Source organism: Quercus lobata, chromosome 2 (genome assembly GCF_001633185.2).
Source record: "Quercus lobata isolate SW786 chromosome 2, ValleyOak3.0 Primary Assembly, whole genome shotgun sequence".
In the NCBI taxonomy this organism is placed as follows: domain Eukaryota; kingdom Viridiplantae; phylum Streptophyta; class Magnoliopsida; order Fagales; family Fagaceae; genus Quercus; species Quercus lobata.
The window spans coordinates 42,276,486-42,294,723 of NC_044905.1; the positions used below are offsets into that span (position 1 = coordinate 42,276,486).

The 18,238-nt window shown below is 38.2% G+C and overlaps 1 protein-coding gene across 1 annotated transcript; it reads left to right on the top strand.

Moving 5' to 3' along the window:
* The first annotated feature begins 11,868 nt into the window (after positions 1 to 11,868).
* LOC115964669 lies at positions 11,869 to 12,744 on the top strand. Its single transcript, XM_031083933.1, has one exon. It carries the CDS (start codon positions 11,869 to 11,871, stop codon positions 12,742 to 12,744), a length of 876 nt encoding a protein of 291 aa, XP_030939793.1.
* Positions 12,745 to 18,238: the final 5,494 nt, after the last annotated feature.

Consider the following 18,238-nt stretch of genomic DNA (forward strand, 5'->3'; position numbering starts at 1 on the left):
GCAAAGGAGCTAACTCGTCCGAGCAAGTGTAACGCCTTCCGAACTCCCTCGCCTCCCCTGTTGTAAGCTTCGGCGGCAAAAAGTTCGCGAACTGAACGTCAATATATGATAGCAGGAGACTATCAACTAATAGTGCCTGCTTAAAGGGCTGCCAGGTAGAGTAAACTGGCTCTACTCCAAGAATCAAGTGCGAGGCTCGGAGCTGTTCGTCCCAATGCACGAATATCTCGGAACGAAGGATGAAGTTTAGGTCTTTCACGTGGACGGTCCTGATGTCCGGAACGAACACTTTGCTGTCTGCAAAAGAACAAGTGTTATATCAATATCCGATGATAAAGATCTACTTCAATAAAGAGGAAAGAAAAAGAAAAAAAAATGGGGGGAAAAAAATTTAGATCAAGGGATTGGTACGAACCCACTTCACGCCGTGAAAGAGGGCAAGGGACATCTCCAGCAAACCAGTTGCCGCGCACTCGAACAAATTCCCCGGCGGAGTTCCTATTTGAATCAGGTAGGCATGATATAAGCCGTACCCGGTTATCTCTTGTTTTTAGGTAATAATTGGAGGCTTTGTTCCCACAGAGGCTATACATATGGTTAATATCATGGTAATTTAACTGTAAATCGAAAGTATGGTTCAATCTACTAACACAGCTAACTACCTGGTAAAAGTTGGGGGGAAGCTGGTCGGGACACAGTCCGTAGTACCTAAGTGTATCTGCTAAAAGGGGATCCACGGGGAATCTAACCCCGCCCTCTAGAATTGATATTAAAGGGAAAAAGGTCGTGCCTAGTCCTCGGTGGAGAGCGATTTCGCTCTCGTGGCAGTAAGCCACTTCCACGTTATCGGGAATATTAAACTTGCGCCTAAAAGTGGCCAGGGCAGTCGGGGCATCCAAGAGATGAAAGCAGCCCATCTGTGACGCTAAATGCTATGAAAGGAACTTGAAGAAATAAGTTGAAGGAATAGGAAGGGGAAGAGGATTTACATTGGGTTCTAAGGGAGGAAAGAACTCTGGGCAGGTGAGTAAGTGCACAAAGAGTTGGTCGGCAGAGAGTAAGCTCGAAGGATCAGAGGTGAAGAAAAAGTGAAAGAATGTTCTGAGGAGGACTATTTATAGGACCAGAAAAAGGGGCAAAGGAATGTTCAATCAAGCAATAAATGGGCATGATTCACGAACGACCCAGCGGATGCCAAAGAAAACCGACACGCGCGCCGCTTCGGTTCGCGAACCGTCAAGCAATAATGACAACTGAACCTGGCACCGCGGAACGGCGTGTCTTTTGAGATGAGCATTAATGAGAAACCATAACCACATGAGTCCCAGACCATAGGACTTTCAAGACCAAAAAGGTTCGGCTGGCTCCTTGATTTTTCCCGGCAACCGGGTATGAATCAGGGGGGGGGCTAATGTAAGGCACCTAGATCCTAAGACCCGTATGGGCCCTGGGCTCAGGCCCAATGAAACGGCCCCATCGCCCTAAATCCTTCTTGAAACTGCCTTCATAAAAAACGAGTTTTTGGGCCTCGGATCCAGAGATGCGCTCGGCATGGTACCTCCCGAACAATCATATAAACCCTGTCTGGGCAAGTCATATGATGCTCGGGGAACACTATTACCGAGCAGATTCACCTGAACTGGAACCAAGTTCCAAGGCCATAATTGTTGCATCCCACTCTCACCTAAACTCTCACTTAAAACAGATAATATTGGACCTTCAATTGCACTAACGGTGGCAGTAATCATTATCTCCCCACTAACCTAAGCTATAAATAGTAGAAGTTGGGGAAGATGAAGGGGTTCAGAGAGAGAGAAGTGAAAACAGTCATTTAGAGAGGGAGGAATACTACCATGAGTCTCTGTGCCGAGAACAACCCAAAGTAGGAACATAGAGGATATAATAAAAACATGTAATCCAACTCTTAGATTTTCAAAATTTACATTCAATTAAAAAATATAGGAGGAGTATGAGGAGTTTCTCACCAAACTAGTTTAGAGAGAAATTTTTTCCTTTAAATATATATATATATATATATATAGAAACAAATGTACTATACTTTTGCTCACTTTATTTTATTTTTAGTTTAATATAAAAATAAACTCTACTTCTAAACAAGAACAATATATTTCTTGAAAATCAAATAGCAACTGAGCAACTCAACTAAATAAACGAGTTGTACTTTTCCCCTTTTTTTCCACAATTATTATTATTATTATTATTTTTTTATATGAGAGAGCTGCATACAAAAACTAAACACGTACCCCTGCCAAACACACTTTCAGAAACTTGTTTTTGTTATTGACTATTCCCTTCAATTACGACGTGGCAGGGGCGGGTTTATATGATATTAGTCAAGATGTTACTTTATGTTGACTTGAAGAAAAAAATTGTACCACCGGGCCTTCTAGCCTGGTGGTACTGGTCTCCTTGTGACCTAACAGCCCAGAGGTTCTAATCCTTGCATAAACACTTATCCAAAAGGAAAAAAAAAAAAAAAAAAAAGATTGTATACGTAATTAATTATTGTGTTTATTTTATTTTTTTGTTTTTGAGAAAGTTTTCAACTTATGACATCCGTTTCTAATGATAGCTCCTTGTCATTAGACCAAGACACCATTCAGTTTTTGGTGTAGGCGATAATTGAACCCCAGATTTCTTATTTAACCATCAGAGACTTTACTAGTTGAGCTAACTGGAACCCACAACTATTGTGTTTAATTAAATATTATATTATATTATATTATATATATATATATATATATTGTGGGAGCCGGTTAATTAATAAATATTAAAACCGTGTTAACTGGGCCTGTGGCCCATCCGAGGACTTTAAACCATCCGAGGAGGCCCATATAAGATTATAAGGGGAACCAAATGAAAAGAGGAGTAGATATCATATGAGATGGGTTAAGTATGTGTCCGAGGACAAAATCCTTCTCGGCGATATGTGTCCGAGGACGATCAGAAGGCCATATTGTTACAAACACACTTTGAAGCTACATTACCACTAAAGGTGGGACATGGGACCATGGGTACGAAAGAAAAGATAAACAAATATCTTCAACAACAGCTACCTCCGCATTAATTATCTCTCAATCAACTCTCTAGCCACATTAATGTGGAAGTGATGCCTAAACAGTGATGAAGCAGCTTTACAGCTGCTGGTTGGAGGTTCTAGAAGATGTTGGATGGGATAGGAAGGGATCCCCCGAACCCAACCTACACATATGTGGTGAAGATGACACCAAGACATGAAAGAATGCGTTAAGAAAAAGGATCAGAACTTCTGAACAATTGATGCCTAGAAGAAAATCTTATGAAATAAAGAACTTAGCTTGCTTCAATGATAAATTGATCGTAATATTTGTATTAATCCATCTGGAACGTTAAGTTTAATCGATTTCTTTTGAAGTTAATCTAGTTCTTTTATATCCACGCTCTACAAATTTATTGTTTGAGCTTTTAGCGTTCGAACCCAATACGAGTTTGGGATCGTTACAAATTGAGTCCTTACATATATATATAAATATATATATTGAATACCTTGATTAATTTGAGAATCACAATAATTTAGGTTTAATGAAAAGAAATTATTGACCCCTTAAACATAATCTTTATTTTAAATTTTTTTTTTTTTTTTGGAGAAAAAATGCGTTAGAGGGGGAGGATGGCAAAACCTTACACACGCCTAGGACAGCACAGTAAGAGATAAGTACCAACAAACTCATTAGCACTACAAGAAATTTGGGTTTAGGCGACATTTGTAAAACATCGCTAAAAACCCAAAAAGTTGCTATAGACACAAATGGTCTACAACGAATTTTTTTTTTTGCGACGTTTTTAGGTGGTCACTATTGATCTATTGTGACGTTTCTAAAATGTCACTAAATAATATAACATTTTGTATATAAGGTAGGAAAATACATTTAGTGAAATTTTTAAAACACTACAAATAATCAAACCTATTGGAACATTGTAAAAGAATTTGTCCTCTTGCTTTTTAGCGACGTTTTTAAAACGTCGCTAAAACTTGATCATTTATTTTTTTTAAATATTAAAACTGCTATATAAACCTACTCAAAATTCAACAGTAACTAACATAAACTTGTAATAGATCAAATATACATATTGATCATCAATAATCCACAATAACAAATGTCCAATACATACATACACATATATATATATATATGTTTAATACCAATACATGTATCATCTTGAATTGAACAAAACACTTGTCTACCTACAAAAAAAAAAAAAAAAAAAACCAACCACCTAAACTATGACAATATTATAAACAAAGTACAATACTTCCAAAATAAATGTGGTTGTTCAAAACAACTATATAATAGCCCATGGAGTCCTTGAAACATTGCATTTACTGCTATATGCTAGTTTCTTGATGGGATGAAGCCTGCGATCTATGAGGAGTTGGAGATTGATGATCTAAACCGAAACCATCCTGAATACAAATTAAGAGTATCTAATAAGTTCATAAAGAAATCATTTTGAGTAACAAAATAATAGTAGCTATACTTAAAAATTTAAACTCCAAATACATTTTTGATACATTAAAATTTAATACCCGACTAGCTTCTAAAGAATGATTTTGCTAATTTTGTATTAGTTGCATCAATTGGGTCACTCGCTCCTCTAAGTTATCATAACGATTCACTTTCTCCGTCAAAAAAGCCACTTGATTCTTCAACTGTAATGAGAATAAAACAATCAAAGCCATTGTCATGCAATATGGGATATTTGTCAAACAATATTATCCATAATCACAGACATGATCGTTAATTATATCAAATACCTGCATTTGGTACATTTGATGGATTAACTATGGATGATTGGACAACTTCTTGTTGTGAATCATGATCCACATCTTCATTAGAGGCTTTTTGTGATGACCTTACCAAAACGTCACGTATAACTAAACCTCTCATTTTCATTTATACCTTCAAGAACTAAAATAAATAAAGAAGATTTATATCCATTTATATCCATATTTTCATTCACACAACAAATTCAAAACCACTTAGTTTCATAAACATGCAAATAAGATTACACATTATTTTAAATATAATAAACAAACCATATCAAGTCTATCTATATCCTCATTCACACAAATGGACTAAGTCTTGAATCTTTACAAACTTAAGCAAAAACCATGGAAGTAGAATTAAACATATACTTAAATATAATGAACAACATATTCAAAGCCACATAGTTTCATAAACATGTAAATAAGATTACACATCATCTTAAGTATACCAAACAAACCATATCATGTCTATCAATATCCTCAATCACACAAATGGACTAAGTCTTAAAGCTCTACAAATTTAAGCAAAAATCATGGAAGTAGAATTACACATACAATTAAATATTGTGCACAACATATTCAAAACCACAAAGTTTCATAAACATGCAAATAGGATTACTCATAATCTTAAATATACTAAACAAACCATATCAAGTCTATCAATATCCCCATTCACACAAATGTACTAAGTCTTAAAGCTCTACAAACTTAAGCAAAAACCATGGAAGTAGAATAACAAATACACTTAAATATAGTGTACAACATAATTAAAACCATATAGTTTCATAAAAATGCAAATAGGATTACACATAATCTAAAATATACTAAACAATCCATATCAAATCTATCAATATCCTCATTTACACAAATGGACCAAGTCTTAAAGTTACAAACTTAAGCAAAAACTATAGAAGTAGAATTACACCTACACTTAAATATAATGCACAATATTCAAAACCACATAGTTTCATAAACATGCAAATATGATTACACATAATCTTAAATATTATAAACAAACCATATCAAGTCTATTTATATCCTCATTCACACAAATGGACTATGTCTTAAAGCTCTACAAACTTGAGCAAAAATCATGGAAGCAGAATTACACACATACTTAAATATAGTGCACAACATATTCAAAACCACATAGTTTCATGAAAGCATAAACCAACAATTAGTCCATATTTCAATTACTCTAACAAAACAAACCTATGCTTCTGAGAAAACAAGGTAAAATTTCCAAATTTGAGAAAATGACTTGCAAGTCATACCAAGGTCCTAAGCGTAGGCATAAGGAGTCTAAATTCATAAGTAATTTATTAATACATTTGGTAACTAATCAATATCTCTTGATAATTGTCATTTAGTTTGCATGTTCAACATGTGAAAGAAAAGAAATAATCAAACAACAATCCACTACAAAACAATTATTAATACAAACTACCCGATTGCTCCAACTCAACAATCCACCACAAAACAATTATCAATATAGAATGCAAACTAAATCCAAATTTTCAAAAAATAATAAACATTTCCAATATGAATGTAAACCGCCTTAAAACACCATGCAAGCCACCCGCTTGCTCCAACACAACAATCCTCCCAATATAATTATCTTAATCACAAATATAGAATGCTTACAAGTAATGAAGTCCAAAAAGTAATCAATAAATATAACTGAAAAATATCCATCCAAATTTTCAAAAAATAATAAAAATTTCCAATATGAATGTAAACCGTCTTATAACACCATGCAAGCCACCCGCTTGCTTGAACTCAACAATCCACCCCACCCCAACACAATTATCATAATCATAATTATAGAATGCTTACAAGTATTGAAATCCAATGACCTTATAACATCATGCAAGCCACCCACTTGCTCCAACACAACAATCAACCCAATACAATTATCATAATCACAAATATAGAATGCTTACAATTATTGAAGTCCAAAAAATAATCAACAAATATAACTCAACCATATCCATCCAAATTTCCAAATTTAATAAACACTCACAATATCAATTATAACGACCTTATAACACCATACAAGCCATCGCTTGCTACACAACAATCCACCCAATACAATTATCATAATCACAAATATAGAATACTTACAAGTATTGAAGTACAAAAAGTAATCAACAAATATAACTCAACAATATCCATTCAAATTTTCATAAAATAATAAACACTATCAATATGAATGTAAACCGCTTAATAGCACCATGCAAGCCACCCGCTTGGTCCAACTTAACAATCCACCCTAATACAATTATCAACATCTCAAGTATAAAGTTTTAAGCAAAAATTACTTACTATGCTCAAGTCAAGCACGCACCTTTCCAATAAAAATCCCAAGTTATCACAATAAATGAGTGGTTAATCTTCAAAATAAAAAAAGGACACTTAAATGATGTGGAAGGCAAATAAGGGTGCCATTGCAAAAAAATTTAATGAGTTGGGACTTGGTACAATTAGGCAAAAAAATTAAGGATCACTTTGCAAATAATATTTGAATTCTAATTGTATCCAAACTTTGTCATATGGTACACATAAGGAAACTTACCCATTATATCTAAATGTCTCAACTGAAATAGATGCTCCATATGGTCCGATTTCTTTAATAGAAGAAACTTCAATCTAGCGTATATGCAAGGCTTAGGCCAAATCCTATAAGAAGAAGAAGAAAAAAAAAGAATACATTTTTAACGGAAAGATTGACACATTTGGGGAATAGTAACTAACATATTTTTACATCCATTTCTATTTACCGAAGTGCTTTTGCAGGCCATCCAATATATGCACAAGTTTACACATTCTGCCTCAAAGTACCACCTCCCACTATTTCTTTCTCTTACACTCACACACATATAATTTTTTGATTCTCTCACTCTGTCATTTCTTAGTTCTACGATTCCTTTGTCATTCTATATTTCTTATTCTAGTTAAACTCATACCCCTTGTGCCTGCCGAATTCCAACTTTACCTAAACCCAATAAAGCTCAAGCATTTCATCAACTCCATATTCAATCACAAACAGCCTTTTACTGCATTCAGTTAAAAAATCAAAACTAAAGCAAGCACACACACACAGACACACACACACACACACACACACACATATATATATATATATATATGTTGAATAATGATAACACATTGAAGATATAATTTTTAAGCAGAAATCCTCATCAAGTGGAAGAATCTCCTTGTTGACATTAGTGGGCAGTGGGCTCTTTTAAAAAAATTAATCTCAAGCTAGCTAAACCACAAAACCAATAACAAAAAAAATTAAAATCTACAAACTATAGAAAAATAAACTAGAAAAAAAAAAAAATTTACAAACTTGTACATAAACTTACAATGATAGTGGAGGTCGATGATGGCCACGGTGGCTATGGTGATGGTAATGGGTGGTGGCTGGGGAGTAGATGACCTTGGTGGGTCGGTGGTGGCTTGGGGTTGCTACGGCAGTGGCCTGGGCGGTGGCTAGGGGTGGTGGTGTGAGGGGAGAAGAGGTGTAGCGGCATGAGGGAGAAGAGGTGTGGCAGCCTAGACTAGAGAAGTGGGAGAAGAGAATTAGAGAAGACTAGAGAAGTGGGAGTTTGGGACACAAAGTGAACAAAAGAAAAGGAAGAAAAAAAAAAAGAGGGAAAAAATGTGAGAAATGAAATGTTAACAAAAGTTTGTGCGGAAAATTAAAGATGAGGGAACATATAGCGACATTTTCAAAACATCGCTATAATGTTTTTTTTTTTTTTTGCATTATGCTGGGGAATAATAACTACAGCGACGTTTTATAAACCAGAAAAAAAAAAAAAATTGCTAAAACTATACTTGTTGTGGCATTTTAAGAAACGCTGCTATTGTAAAAAAGTCGCGAAAGGCTCACGCTTTAGCGACGTTTTTCAAAAACTTTACAGCATACCACTTATAGTGGCAAATTTAAAAACTTTGCTAAAAAAAACGCTGTCAAAACCCATATTTCTTGTAGTGGTGGTGGGGATTAGGGAAACTTGAACCTAAGGCCTATGTTTTGTTAGCCTAAGGTTCGATAAGGCCTGGCCACTAGACCACCTCCCACATTAATCCAAAACATAATCTTTTACCCCTTAAACAAAAATTATAAAAGTTCAAATAACAACAAAAATGGCCCAAACTACAACAAGATTGCACCAAATAACAAAAAATAAACAAAATATTAAACAAAAAAGAACAACTTTACAAATTTCAGAAAAAACTAAAATATGTCATTCTATAATTCTCAAGAGTCAACTAATAGAAGTCCCTAAGAGGAAATGACATAGACAACATCATGGATAATAACCATCTGGATATACACAATTCGCAATCAACTCTCCCAATATACAATGAAAACCACCTTATATCACCATGCAAGCCACCTGCTTGCACCAAGTCAACAACCCACCACAATGCAGAAATTGAACATATCATTGTATACAGAAGAAAGCCAAACTTATCATAGCTGCACAAAACACACAGTCAGTAACAAATTACCCCACAAACGAATACCAAATTATGTCCCAATAACGCACAATACAAATACCCCACTTAAGCTCTCTAATAAACACAATAGAACCACCAAGTTTTTATTTATTTTAAATCTATTACATACAAAAAGTAAGAAATTGCCACTAAGTTAAATTAATGTAACATATATTACTAATTCAATACAGGTATACACAATACACAGCTAGCACTCCCAATATCCAATGAAAACTAACTTATATCACCACGCAAGCCTCCTGTTTACACCAAGTCTACAACCCACCACAAAGCACAAATTTAACATCTTTTTGCTTAGTCTAAAAAACTAGTTCGTTGAGTAGAAAGTACTTACTATGCCCAATATATGATCTGACACATGATCTGAAGCTAATTTAATATTATCACAACAACTTTATAAGTACACTAGTGCAATAGCTTCAACAATAAACGTAAAACATCATTTGCACTATTATAAAATTACACTCATTAAACCTTATGAATTTTTTTTAATAAACAAATATCATGTAAATAAAATAATGATGTTTGACCTATAGCGGCTTTCTATGTTTTAAAAACATTGCTAAAAACCTCTCATTACACCAAAAAAAAAAAAAATACACATTTGCACCATGTTCTTTCAACAGTTGGCACAATAGCTACAAAAACACAACTTTAACCAAAATCAAAACAAAATAAAATCTCAAAACGATCCCACAGTAATACACATGCATATTACAACCCAAACTAAACTTTAACATAACCACAACAAATAACTTGTGTGCACCCAAGGTATGGCTAACGGGCTCAACCTATATTTGGGCTCACAATCTATTTATATCATGGGTTTCGTGTTTCCTACCATCTGTAATCCTTTGCTCGGAGACCTAGTTGCGCACTTGTTTTCGTAAACTCTCTTTTTCTCTTGATATAGTCACTCTTGTTCTCTGTATTTTCTCTTTGGAGTTGCCAACCCCCTCTTCTCAATCCATTCTCCTATTTATAGCTTAAGGCAAGTGGAGGTGTCATGATTACTTCCTCACTTGTGCGGAGGGGGGGTCTAATCTTATCGTTTCAAAGTGTATGTCCCGTCGGGAAAGGTGATAATTGCATTGGAATTGATTCCCACCTTCAAAAGACCGCTCGGCAGCGATATTCCCTAAGGCACTTCCAAGCAGCCGAGTACAGTGTCTTCGAGCTATAATCCCCTCGACTAGGTTAAAGACGTTTGGGAGGGGCTTGCTTAAGGTACCCGAGACAACACAATCTCATTTCAACTATTGGGCCCAGATTGGGCTCGAAGGTGTTCGGATTGAGGTTATAGGTCCGAAAAAGGGATGGGGTGGCGTGCTGGGCTTTAGGCCAGGTCCCCAGGCCCGTACAATGTCCCCCTCTTGATTCGTGCCTAGCTACAGGAGCGAATCAAGGATAATGAGTGGCGTTAGTGGTTCCTCAGGAAGCCCAACCGTCGGCTATTGAGTGGACGAGATAGCCATCGATACTTTCTCAAAAAAAGTGTTACGCTAGGCAGTCACATTTAACCGTTATCATAACCTGACGATTCATGATTCGTGCCCACATGTGTGGAGGGTTGCGAAGTGAAGCCTAAAGGACTTTCCCGCCTTCTGGTTCATTAAATGTTCTGGCTCTATAAATAGTTCCTCCAAGTTTTTCATTTCACTCTTTACATCCTCTCTCCTTCAACTTCCTCTCTGCCAAGCATACTCTTCCTATGCGTAAACACTCCACTCCAGATCATCACTTCTCAAAGCTCAAAGTAAGTTTTCTTTACTCTTTCTTCTTCTTTCAATTTATCTTCACTCTAGGTTTTAGGTATGGGATACTTTCACCTTCTTGCATCTGAGGCCGCCTTGGCTAACTTTAGAGCGGCCAATGGCGTCCCTTGAGATGTTGATATTGCCTACTGTCACGAGGGCGATATTGCACTCCAAAGGCGCTCTAACCCAAACGTGGAATTTTTCCCTTTGATGGCCATTTTAGAGGGTGAGGTTAGATTTCTCATTGACCCTCTCGTACTTGACACCCTTAGGTTTTACGGCTTGTGCCCTAACCAGTTTCCCCCCAATTTCTTTCGAATCATAAGTTGTGTTAGTAGATTGAACCAACTATACGGGCTGCAATTAGAGCACCACGACATAAACTTCATGTATAGTTTATGTGGAAACATTAGGTCTGATTACTATTTTAAAGCTAGGGATGTACGGGTACAGCTCATATCATGTCTTCTCAACTTCAATAGAAGAGCGCTTCCAAAAAGCCTTTGGTTTCTCCTGTCCTAGGGTTGAGCGGCGCTCGCTCTAGAACTTGTAGAATAGTGTCCCCATCTCAGTATAGGTGTGTGTATCCTCTGCTCATCTCTTTAGTGGGATAGCGGTAGGGTGTTTGGGTTGTTTTTTTCTTGTCTTTTCTCGTTTCTTTTTTCTCTTCTTTCCTCTGTTATCTCCTTCATATCCTCTATTTTCTCTTCTTTTCTTACGTCACCGTCAAGTTTCTCCTGTCCTAATATGGAGGAAGTTGAAAACCTTTGGAGAAAACTCTCCCTTTCTGAGGAAGAAGAAGCCGGATTTGAGTTGCTGAAAATAACTGGAACCCAAAAATCATTGTTGGCTGGTAAGTTCCTAACTCACCGTTCGGTTAACAGGGAGGCAGTGTACAGAACCTTCAAACCATTGTGGCGAACTCGGAAACCTTTCTGTATACATGATGTGTATGAGAATAAACTAGTCTTTGAGTTTGAGAATGAGATGGATTTGGAAAGGGTTTTGGAGTTGGAACCATGGACCTATGATAAACACTTGATTCTCTTCCAATGCATCAACAATACCACTACTATCTCTTCCCTTTCGTTTTCGAAATGTTCTTTTTGGGTCCAGATTCACAACCTACCCATTAAGAGCATGACACCAGAGCTGGGTTTATCCATTGGCAGTTCTATAGGTAAGGTAGTTCGTGTGGTAGACTCGGATGAGAAGGGAAGCATTGGCTGTTCTCTTAGAGTCCGGGTGTCTATTGATGTGACCAAACCTTTGAGTAGAGGTAGGAAAATCTGGGAGAAAGGAGTGGTGACTGGTTGGTCCTCCTTTCGCTACGAAAGACTCCCAAACTTCTGCTACTGGTGCGGTAGCCTAATGAATGAGGACAGGGATTGTGATGTTTGGCTTGGTATGAAAGATAAGGTGTCTTTTGATAAGAAGCAATTCCGTCCTTGGATGAGAGCTGAAACGGACCTCCCGTCTCGTAGACCATGGCGGGTCGGTGTGGGGTCTGAGCAGGCAGAACACACCCAGCCTCGTACACCAAAACCATCGACGGTTTTGAATGACACCTTGAGAGATGTGTCAGGCAAGGAAGTTGGTATTCCTCTGTTCAAGACAGTCTAGCCAGAGAAGGCAATCCGGGTTGGTGAATCCGAAAGTGTCCTACACGCAAAGTCCCTGTTTGATGATTCAAAAAGTTTTGATGAGACCCTACAGATGATTGACAGCGTATTGGGTTTGACAGAAGACCTTGTGGCTCCACCTAAAGCATTCTCTCTGGAGGGAGCATTTAATGAAAAGTTAAGTCTCCCAAAGAAATCTTTCTGCTGAAAAAGATCCGGGTGCAGCAACTTCTGCACCTATCTCCCAGTATGATGCTAGTGGGCTCCAAATAGCAAATGGGCTGAGTCTTGTAGTGAAACCCGGGGCTGAGAGTGAAAGGCCTCCCTTAGTGGACATCTCCAACTCTTGTGGGCCAAAAAGTAAATCTCAAGCAAAAAATAAAGGTACGTGGACTAGACTTGATAGAAAGCCCATCACCTCTTCTTCTGATGCTAACATGAATGATTTAAATGAGTTAAATAGGAAGAGACCTGCATGTATTGAAACAGAGCCCATAACAAAAAGACGTAGGTCTTCTTCTTCTCATGGTTGTACCCCATTGGAACCCATATCGGCAGTGGCTGTCACTCAGCCACGCCGGTCTCCATGAATTGTCTAAGCTAGAACTGTCGCGGGCTTGGGAACCAGCGGCGAGTTCGTGAGCTCTCTGAGTTAGTGAAATAAAAAGGTCCCAGTTTAGTTTTTCTTATGGAAACCAAAAAGAAAAATTCCTATATGGAGAAAATTCGTTGCCGTCTAAAGTTTGATAATAAGTTTCTCGTCCTTAGGAGACATTTTAGTGGTAGCCTTGCCTTGTTCTGGTCTAATGATCTTGACCTCCATATTCGTACTTTCTCTCCCCATCACATAGATGCAGTGGTAAACCCAAGGATTGATGACGCTTGGCGCTTTACGAGGTTCTACAGAGCTCCGAAATTAGCTAACCGGGAAGATTCTTAGTCCCTACTCCGCCATCTTAGCACTCAATTTGTTTTGTCGTGGGTGTGCATGGGTGATTTTAATGAAATCACAAGTTTGGAAGAAAAGTTGGGTGGTGCCTTAAGGTCGGATAGGCAGATGCAAATATTTAGAGATTGCCTTGACTTCTGTGGGTTTGAGGATATTGGCTTTACTGGCTTGCCTTTTACGTGGTGCAATAATAGATTCGATGGTCCATTAGTGTGGGTTAGGCTTGATAGAGCTTTAGCTTCGGTTGAATGGATGCTCAAATTCCCATCTGTGCGTCTTCACCACCTGGCTGGTTTTTCCTCTGATCATAAGCCAATTTGGCTATGCTCTGATGATGTGCATAGACGTTTCTACCGTCCCCAGAAACCTTTCCGATTCGAAGAGATGTGGATAAAAGATGAAGGCTGTGAAGGGGTGGTTAATGCAGCCTGGGATGTATCTGTGGAAGCTGACCGATGCTGAAGGTTTTGCACAAGGTAAATAATTGCCAATCTCACTTGAAATCCTGGAACAAGAATGTTTTCAGTAATATCAGAGGCACTCTGGTTCAGAAAAGGAAATTATTGGCAAAGACAGAGATTGGGGCTGTTTCTGGGCAGAATTGTGGGCAAGTAAAAGATCTTAAAGAAGAAATTAATAAGTTGTTAGACTTAGAGGAGTGTATGTGGAGATAGAGAGCAAAAACGGACTGGCTGCATTATGGTGATCGGAATTCAAAATACTTTCATTGCCGTGCCTCTGATAAAAACAAAAGAAATTTTATTTCGGGTCTTGAAGATGACCGTGGCTCATGGGTGGATGAGGAGGACAGGATTGGTGAGCTATTGAGTGATTTTTACTCTTTGTTTTCTTCTTCCAATCCAACGGAATTTGATGCTGTTCTTGCTGGTGTAGAACCTCGGGTTACTTGGGAAATGAATGAGTCTCTGACCCGGCCTTTTGTAGCTACTGAAGTCGAGACGGCTCTTGCCCAAATGAAAGCTTACACATCTCCCGGGCTGGATGGTTTTCCTCCCCTGTTTTACAAACAATATTGGCCAAAGATTGGAGCGGAGGTTTCAGACGCAGTAATTGGGGTTCTTAATACATGTATTCTCCCTCATGAGCTTAACCATACTTTCCTGACTCTAATTCCTAAGATTAAAAGTCCGAGAAGGGTTAGTGACTTTAGGCCTATTAGTTTGACTAATGTGCTTTATAAACTGATTGCAAAGGTTTTTGCTAACCGCCTAAAAAAATTTTTGCCTGAGTTGATTTCAGAAACCCAGAGTGCTTTCGTGCCTGGTCGCCTAATAACTGATAACATTTTGATTGCTCATGAAACTCTTCACTATATGAAGTCCAAGCGAACGGGGAAGGTGGGTCTGATGGCCTTAAAGCTCGATATGAGCAAAACATACGACCGTGTCGAATGGTCTTTCTTGGAAAAAATCATGGAAACAATGGGATTCAGCCAAAGATGGAATTTTTTTTCTAAATAACAATAAATATTAAAAAATTTAGTTAATTGTCACGTTTCATAACAATGTTGAAAACTAGCATCTCGAGTGTCTAAAACTCGAGTTCCAAGATAAAAATTGAGTTTTTAAGTCTCGATTTGTAAGTGGATTAGTTTAAAGTGGAAAAAAAATTAAGCTGAAAATCGAGTTTTAAATACTCGATTTCCATAAATTAAATAAAAACACCGCTATAGGTCTATAAAACGTCACTATAGGGCTTAAAAACGCCACTATAGGACTCCATAAATCTGTACTTATGAAAAAAAATTTCCCAGGAAAACGCCACTATAGGGCTTTAAAACGTCACTGAAAGGCTTAAAAACGCCACTATAGGTGAAATTTTTTTCGCATAAAACTCGAGTCTTAAAGACTCGAGATCTATGTGGCCTTTTTGTAATATGGATCTCGAGTTTCTAAAATTCGAGATGCTACTTTCCTTTATTGTTTCAAACGTTGCCTAACTAACTATATACAATTCTTTTGCATTGCTGTTTTGCACATTACCTCGCCAAAGATGGATCTCTCTAATATCCATGTGCATAAGATCAGTCACCTACTCCATCCTCCTCAACGGGCAGCCACATGGTCTCTTTTCCCCACAAAGAGGTCTTCGTCAAGGTGACCCACTGTCACTGTATCTGTTCTTACTCATCACAGAAGGGCTGCATGGGCTTCTTAAGGGAGCTGAAATGTGTGGTAGCCTTAGGGGGGTGTCTCTTTCTCCGGCTGGACCCCGCATTTCTCACTTACTCTTCGCCGACGATAGTCTTATCTTCTGTCGAGCCTCATTGTCAGATTGCCAAACAATCCAATCCATCCTTCAGATTTACGAAAACGCTTCAGGCCAAAATATTAACCGAGGAAAGACAAATTTGTTTTTTAGCTCTAATACTCCTGCCCAAACTCAAGAAGATATAAAAAATCTCTTGGCTGTTCCAGTTATCCAAAGGTTTGAACAATATCTGGGTCTCCCCTCTTTCGTTGGTAGAGCAAAGAAACGGTCTTTCAGTTTAATAAAGGAGAGGATTTGGAAAAAATTAAAGGGATGGAAGGAAAAGTTATTATCTCAAGCCGAGAGAGAAATTCTAATTAAGGCGGTGGTCCAGGCGATCCCCACCTATACCATGTCGTGCTTCAAACTCCCGAAAAGGCTTATTAATGAAATTGAAGGCTTGATCAGAAAATTTTGGTGGGGTTACCATGGGGAGCAGAAGCGTATCCATTGGGTCAGTTGGGAGAAGCTTTGTCTTCCAAAAAGTGAAGGAGGGATGGGTTTTAGGGAGCTCAGCTGTTTCAATGACTCGCTCCTAGCTAAACAAGTGTGGAGGTTAAAGAACAACGAGTCTTCTCTATTTTATAGTGTGTTTAAGGCTAAATTTTTTCCATTCTGCTCTATAACTGAGGCAACTTGTTCTAGTAAGGGTTCGTTTGCATGGAAAAGCATTCTTCAAGCTTCTCGGGTAGTTGAGTTGGGCTCGGTTTGGCAAGTGGGTGATGGGAAGTCAATCAAGATAAGAGGGGAAAAATGGCTACCTCCCCCTCACGGTAGTTGTATTGTCTCGCCTCTTTCTTTGCTAAGCCCGGACTCTATGGTGAGTGCCTTGATTGATGTTGATTCCCACTCATGGAATTCGGATCTGGTTCAGCGTGAATTCCTATCTCATGAAGCTAAAATTATATTGGGTATCCCCTTGAGCATCCATAACCCCCCAGACAGGCAGGTTTGGTTCCTTTCCAACAAAGGTGCTTATACTACTAGAAGTGCCTATAGATTATTATCCTCTTCGAATAGAGGGTCTCTCCCTAATTGCTCGGATCCAAGCAATCGTAAACACATGTGGAACGGCATTTGGTCTTTACAGGTTCCTCAGAAAATCAAACACATGTTGTGGAAGGCAGCAAACAATGCGATTCCTACATTATTCAATCTCTGGAAAAGGAATGTGGTCAAGACTGTGGTCTATCCTAGCTGTGACTCTGAATGTGAAGATACTATCCACGCCCTTTGGAGCTGCCCTGTTCTTAGGCCGATATGGGAGATAGGGGAATTAGCAAGAAAATTTTTGAAATATAAATTTTCCTCTTTTGCGGACTTGCTGGACTTGTCTTTCAGGTTTAAAGAAGAAATAGATTTGAATCTCCTTATTGTACTGTTTTGGTCAATATGGGAAAAGAGAAACACAGATCGAGAGAGGGGCTGTGTGTCAAGCCTTCTGACATACGATCAAGGGCTGTGCATTTTCTACAGGATTTTACTACTGCCCAATTAGCTACTCGTCAACAGCATGCCTCTGTTCCAGCTCAAAGGGTCAGGTGGATCCCACCAATCTCTCCTTATTACAAAGTGAATTACGATGGGGCTTTATTCAACGATTTAGGTGCTGCTGGTCTGGGTGTTATAATTCGGGACTATGATGGCTGTGTGATAGGTGCTCTCGCGGAACGGATCTCTCTCCCTTCCTCAGTCGCTACGGTGGAAGCTCTGGCATGTAGGCGTGCTGTTCAATTCGCTTTGGAACTTAGTGTTTTTGATGCTATTTTTGAAGGTGACGCTGAGATCGTTACAAAAGCTCTGCATGAAGGTGCTTCAAACCATCCGGATTTTGGTTTGGTTATAAACTATTCTCTTAGGCTAGCTACTACTTTTCGTTTCTGTAATTTTTCGCATGTAAAACGACTGGGTAATACAGTCGCCCATTTATTGGCCAGAAGCTCCAAGTCTGGCAACGAGCTCTAGGTGTGGATGGAATCCGTACCTGAGGAGATAGCTCCTTTTGTTTTTAATGATGATTTGTAATCTTTTCTTTTATTTTGTAGGCCTCTGGGTCTGGTTTCTCAAAAAAAAAAAAAAACTCCAATAGAAATTCAACGGGAGAATTTGTTTGGGTGAGCGACAATTAACTTGCCGATGAGCTCCCCTGCCCACTTTTATTTGCATTTGGTCTACCATTTCTCCTTTTCTTATTTTCTCTATTAGTGGATAGCCCCTGTTGTCGTACATAGACATACAGCACGCTAACTTACTCCCCCCCTCTAACAGTAGGTGA